At 31.9% G+C, this 7,051-nt stretch overlaps 1 protein-coding gene across 1 annotated transcript; it reads right to left on the bottom strand.

The window, feature by feature from the left end:
• Positions 1-6: 6 nt before the first annotated feature.
• Positions 7-6,803, bottom strand: LOC109544211. Its single transcript, XM_019914280.2, has 12 exons — positions 6,569-6,803; positions 6,063-6,219; positions 5,618-5,873; positions 5,304-5,417; positions 4,837-4,936; positions 4,264-4,402; positions 2,819-3,000; positions 1,412-1,571; positions 1,104-1,353; positions 532-642; positions 348-450; positions 7-285 (listed from the first exon to the last, which is right to left on the bottom strand). The coding sequence occupies exons 1-12, from the start codon at positions 6,717-6,719 to the stop codon at positions 134-136; spliced, it is 1,875 nt and encodes a 624-aa protein (XP_019769839.2). The 5' UTR covers positions 6,720-6,803; the 3' UTR covers positions 7-133.
• Positions 6,804-7,051: the final 248 nt, after the last annotated feature.

Genomic DNA, 7,051 nt, shown 5'->3' with positions numbered 1-7,051 from the left:
GCACACACACTCCTGAGCTAAGTATGTCTTAAGCTAAATAAATTTAGACAATGAAAAATCTTCTATTGTCTAAAGCTCACTCTTGGTAAACTAATGATCGTCAAATCTTAGAGATCAAATTAGTGGTCATCAATCAGTCAATGCAAAGTTGTTGAAAATTAGACACACAGTTTTCTGGTATGTTCACTTCAATCTCTTGAGACGCGTTGTTACTGCTTGGGGGCAGCAAAGTATCCAAATGGTCAAACAGTTCTTGATGGTGGTCTAATTTCCTCAGCCAGAGTTCTGGAAATTGATAGTTCATCATTATAGTGAGAATAATGATAAATAAACGGAAATAATTTTACCATGGAGCTCGATTATTGATCTACACTCTCCACCATATTCTTGAGGTAAAATTTCTTTGGAAAAGTGTTTTTGCAAACTCTCCAAGTCTTTGTGAACATGGAGCTGTAATTATCAGAAAATATTTTGTCATTTCTAGAAAGTTCTAGCAAGAAACAGCCGGAAAATACAATTCAAGAGACTTACTCTTTTCCTCATTTTTTCCTTTAACAATGTTTTCATCAGATTTACTATAACCTGCATGGAACTGGGTAGGTTGATATAATGAATTCCTTCCAAGCGAGTCGAAAACACTTTCTGAAACCAAGAAAAATACATTTACAACTTCCGTAGATTTGAAATAGATAGAACACACACTGCCAATGTTATCTAAATAGAATTTGTCATTTAATTAAATGAACACTAGCTAAGTTGAATTTTTAAAAGTTATTATGATTTCTAAAAATGAGAACTTTACATATACTCGTACATTTTATTAACACTGCGAAACGATTATGGTATATAATATTGCTTTATTTCTTTCATATTTGCGCCAAAAAAGCCAATTTTATTTGCCGGACAATGCAAGTCCTAATTGTCAACTTGAAGAAAAGATAATCAGCCTTCTGCAACGACCTAATTACAAAACAATTTATAGGGTTGCAAACCCATGAAAATCTGCTGTAATTTACGATTTTAAACATTGTTCTAAGGCTAATTTCCATATGTTTTATTATGAGCGTTGTGAAATTTGTCCAATTTTCGAAAACACAAATTACCTCAAGTATTGTTGCTGAATTTCGCAATAATCCCAGTCGCATCTTCATCAAATGTTTTGCCTGACAACCTTCCATATCGTAAATAATAGAGTCGGTAAGCAGCACATCTTCCCTTATTCGAATCTCCACAATATTGTATGTGTGGGCAAAAAAATTGAGGGGTTTGAATTTCACGGGATCAAAATCCTTCAGTTTTATAAGAGTTACTCGGCTCAAGGACGGCGTTAATTTCGGCAAAGGTATAACATATCTGAAAGCAGCAAATCTTAGTTGTATTAGTAATTTTTATTTTTTTTTGCTTCACTTACACAGTATTAGCGATGTCCTTCATGTGATCAAACTTGGGATTTTTATTCACATACATATCGGGAATCTCGTTCCGGATGGTGTAATAATTGCATAGTTTTTCTTTGCATTTTTCTAAGTTGAATTTATTCACTATTAGGAATAGCTCAAGAACAGAATCACCTGAAAAATTACAACTGATGTACTTTCGATAATTGCAGAATGATTGGTTAAACGAAATATAATTTATTGTTTCATTTGAAGTTAATTTTTCATCAGTTTTTCTCAACCAATCGTGGATTGTATTACGTTAATTTTTTTAGAAATTTTGGTTATGTACTATTCTATACGTTTTATCACAAGCAGGCGCGTTATGCATTTTCGGATGTATTGAGCAATAAACTCCCAAACACATAAGCTATCATTTCTAAATACAAAAATTAAATTTTACAGTGTATATAAACTAAAAAAATGTCCAAATGAGGATCTGCGATAGTGGATTAAAGGTAATTCCAGTGGAAGAACTTGGGATTGATTGAAATGTTTGTAAAATATTTCTACACTATTTTCATTGTCATGAGGAGAACTTTTCACTATTTTTTCGTCCAAATATTCCATTTTTCTTCCGACTGCTGGAATTATGGCATTTTTTATGACCCATCGTTAGACATAAAAACACGTACAGCACTTTTTCATTCATTAAAAAAAATATCAACTTTTGTGTCTGCATTTACGTCCTTTTGGTTAAGCTACCTTATATTTGATCACCATATTTGCTAGGACCATTAAACGAATTATAGGAACATTTTCAAAAGTATTCAATATTTGTTGGTGAGCACTAACCCGTTGTAATGTAAAATTTCTAAAATTAATGCAATCTTTTCTGGTTTCCAATAACTTTCGTTTACTGTGGTAATGGTGTGCTTAATTACGCCAAAGAACTCTAACGATGATTGGCTGCTAATTATTATAGTCTGATTAATGTTTTGCCTTATTTCGTTGATTATTTTAGCTTTTTGTCAGATTTAACTTTCTAATGTAGCTTGCGAAATGAATCCTTCCTAAACTTTGTGAAAAATATGTTTTGATATTGCTTGTAATTTTAAAACCAGATGTTTTCAGAAACTGTTTTCATGCGTTTATAAAGCTTCTATGAGAAATTTGAAATCAATAGTGAAACGAAGCAACTTAGAAATTCAGTAAAATGTAGAAAACAAAGGCAGGTTGTTTACCTGAGTTCATTAGCTTCTAATAGAAAATCCAATTAACCAGTCACCTTTTCCACTTAGACGATTCCTGTAGTTTTATTAGTTTCCGAAAGAGCATTGAGACACGCCAAGAAATATAAATCTGGCTTTACATTTTACAGTAGCTTTGGAGCGGTAGCCTTCCAATTTTCATAAATATCGAAACAAAATCAGTTTACTTACATGGAACTTCTGGTAAATGCGTCTGATACTGGAACCAATTTTTCAACAGCTGTTTGTCATTTTCAATATCATCTGCACTTTTGCCCAACTTTTCCAACACTGCACTTCGAACTTCTTCCTTGTTCGTATGAAGCAAATTATTGAAATTCATTTTTATTTTAATCGCCGACCGAATAATTAAATTTCACTGGCAAAAGTTCGCGTTCGGCATTGCGAATCGACGTGGTTTATTGAAAACGGTGTCAAATGTTTAAAGTTGCAAACACCACGATAAAAACGTTTGTTGCAAGTCTTGTGCAATTATATAGTTCGTCGGCTCGAAGCAAAAATATCACGGTTTTACTTGAAATGTGGGATCGTAAAGACCCGCATAGTTATAGGATCGACTTAGAAGCCAGTATTTCTAGCTAATTATTGATGAACGGTTTTCAATGCTCATTTATTTTTAATTATTATTGTACATTAATATAACTGCCATGCCAAATTGTCCAGCAGCCAATTCCATGTCAGTATTGGAGCTGGCAGGAGTGATAACTTATATAGGAATAGAAATTTTTACTAATCATTGAATTGCATATTTATAGCTAGGTGCTTTAGGCAATTATAATTAATGCGCTATTCGTAATTATATAGCTAAATTATTAGATAGTGGGTACGATAATACAATAATAAAAAAAACTATATCTAATGTATTCTGGTAATTTATACAATAAGCCGCTAACACTAACTGAGCTAAGTCTAATCTTTTAGCATAATCTTGATAATAAAGATTTGTAAAATAGGTTCTGGCCTATAACATTTTATATCTACGTTGTCTACCTTGACCGGTGAACTATCGGGGTCAAGTGATACTCATTTTTTGCTACAATTTTCAATGTGAACACCCTTTATTATTTAAATGTTGTCTAGATAAATGTATTACATAACTAAAAAAACAAAACACATAAAGGTCGACCAGCTTCAAACAAGGATCTGCATTGGAGGTCTTTGTTTTGTAGTGTAGTCGCGCAAATATAAATATATATATTAAATTATCATCTACACTAGTAAAAATTTAAGTTGTGATTCATATTTAATTGTGTCTGTTACACTGAACTTGTTGAACGAAGAGCTGTTTTAACAAAGAATTGAAGCTTACCCGAATTATTTGAGTCAGATAAAGTAGTGCCATAAAGGCCTGTATTCAAACAAAACCAAATTAAGCCTCATATTCAAGGTGTATTCAGAAACCTACCTTCTATCTCCCCTAAGTTCCTTACTCACACGAAACGCACGACTTGTGTATACCGACGTTTATTGATTAAATTATTGACTACAGACTTAAAAACGTTTCTTACTCGCTAAAAAAGTTTCTTATTCAAAGTTACAGCTCTTGGTCTTACTTTGTTCGTTAACGGCATGCTTTGGCCGCGCAAGTGGCCTAATAAACATGTATCTAATCTAACTGAATTTTTTTGAAATTTCCGTAGTACCCCAATATTTCATCATTTTTCAATTTAGCTGGCCTCAATGATTCATCAACTGTCAACTTTTCTAACTTATCAAACACATCCTTTTTCGTTTCGTAATATTCTATCAATAAATCTGAAAATATACAAAATAGCTGCTGATTTATTTCTTCTTATTTATATAGTCGAATACTGTTTAGTAATTGATGATTTTTCATTTGCATCAATTCATTTAAATTATTGTCTTATATCTAGATTTCAAAACACATGTATTTGCCACAATGTATTAAAATTTCCCGAAACTTATCTGAAAAAGTGAGCTAAAATTGTAAAACGAGGGGTTGGTTTTAGTTGGATTAGTTTCTGTGGCAACTTTAAAAAAGCATCATAGTTTTTCAAATTTTTGTGCTATTATTTGTCGCTTTTGTCTTATAAATTTACTCGTGTAGGTCCGCTTTAGTTTAAGTTTATGATGCTACGTTTATTATAATAAGTTTTGCGGTGCTCTCTGGTATCCGTGTAATTATTTTAAATAAGTTTGTATTTGTATGATTTTATACGATTACATACCATTCATTTCTGAGAGTGATTTCAAGTCTCCTCCTGCATCTCTGGGTAAACGCTCTTTGCCATATATTTGAGTCAGTTCAAAATTTGAAACTATCTTCAGCTGAAATAATTGCAAATATTGCAGGAATCAATAAAATTATTGCCAAACTGCGAACTTAGATAGGACGCCGAAAAATTTGAGCAATTCGACTTTAATGATTTATACTATTTTTCATTTATTCAAGTACTGAATTTTACTTTGTTCGACTATGAACATGGATAAAAGGGAATTCACAAATGTAGCTAGTAATTTTCTGGCTAAAATCGTTTGATTCTTAGTTAAAATTATTTGAAACTATTTGTATTTCAAATATCTTTCATTACTCGTTATAACATGGATTCTTAAAGATGATGTGCTTGGTTAATAGTAAATTGTTGCATCAAATTTTGTTACAATTTCTTACTGATTATTTTTCGTTAAGACTTACCCTTTCTTTCATCTTGGCGCTCAAAATAGGTTTGACTACGACATTGATGAAACTTTCGCAATAATCTGCGACATTTACCAAACAAATCGACGCTAACCTATTGGAGAACACTTTCTGAAACATATTTTGAATAAGTTAGCTATTTTTGCAAGTTGGCGATTTTACCCAAACTTCATTTTATTTAAATTGAAATCGAAATATCTGGAATCATTTTAAAACCCACCGCTGATGAGATTTTTTATGCCTTTTTATATTAATAAATCTGCCTTTTGAAATGCTCAAATGTTTTTCACCTAAATTATTAACATACTCACTTCCAATATTATGAAGACTTTCTTAAAGCCCATTGGCTTAAATTTTGGAATATGTCCCATTGTAACCGGTTTACAGTCCATAATATAATGAAATTTATAGCACAGATCTTCGCGAATCAAACATTCCAGGACATGAATAAAAGAGGATATAAATATATCATGATTCAAGTGTTTTGGATCGTCATACTCTGGATTAAGTGTATTGTATATTATCCTGGAGTAATCACTTGTTGGTTTTGGTAGTGGTACCATGAGGCTGAAATGCGCTAATTAATTTATTCGCTTGGCAAATGGTTATGATGTGGCAGTGTGGGTTCTTTAGGGAACCACATTTCAAGTAACCCAAGTAATTTGACAAATTTTTCAAAGGTTTGTTTTTCACTGCTATAAGCTACATCCTCTCAATTGCTCTTCACATTATTAAAATGTTTCGACGATAACTCACCACACTTTACTATGGAAAACAATATCTGCGCTTAATGGATGGGTTTGAAAATATTCCGGCATTAGGTTTCTAATTGAATAGTACATATCCAATTTCGCCTTGGCTTTTTCTATGCTAAATTTGTTGTATAATATTACAAAGCGGAGGATTTCATGACCTGGAACAAAGAAATTAAAATTAATTTTGGCTTTGCTTCCACTTTCCATCTACCCGTGGAGAATCACCGCAGAAACAGAACATAAAATGAATATGTTACAACTTCAAAGGCAGTTGTTCCGATAGAATGAATGCTTTGACTGAGGAAAAATGTATTTCTAAAGAAACTCAATCGACTCATTTTGCCAATAAGGCACTTTACACTATAATTCAGATTTTCATTTTTCTTTAATTTATATTTTTTGGGATGCTTGCATTCTTATCAGAGGTATATTGAATATTGAACAAAGATATATTTTATGCAAATGACTGCATATCTAATAAAGTCTTTCGTTCATAGATTTACTTACTCGGTCGCTCAGGAAAATGTGGTTGACTATCAGCCCATTTTTGCATAATGTCTACGTATTCTAGTAGATCTGCTTTATCCTTTCTAAATTCTTCATATAACTGCTTCCAAAATATGTCTTCATCATTGATCAAAATTTTGGAGCCTGCCATCTGAACTGCTTCTCGGGAAATCACCAACTTAAACGAGATTGATACTTTAAAACTTTTGAAAGCTTGATTGCCTACAGCAACTGTTTCATACGTTATCCAAGTTTTCAATGATCAATTATTCTAAAGTCGGCAAAATAATTTGTAAAATTGCGCCATCATCAAAATTATGTAATTTGCTGATATAGTTGCAAATCAACAATTTAAACTTAATTTAAAATTAATAGGTTCATAATATATCTGACTTATTGAACTGGTTTTTTTTTAAATGGCTTCTAAATTTTGACGATTTCCGTCAAATTAACGGTAAAGTAATCTGATAAAATTGTACATAT

Source organism: Dendroctonus ponderosae, unplaced genomic scaffold (genome assembly GCF_020466585.1).
Source record: "Dendroctonus ponderosae isolate FM_Combo_2020 unplaced genomic scaffold, Dpon_F_20191213v2 Dpon_F_20191213_64, whole genome shotgun sequence".
In the NCBI taxonomy this organism is placed as follows: Eukaryota; Metazoa; Arthropoda; class Insecta; order Coleoptera; family Curculionidae; genus Dendroctonus; species Dendroctonus ponderosae.
This window is presented reverse-complemented; position numbering and strand designations above follow the sequence as displayed.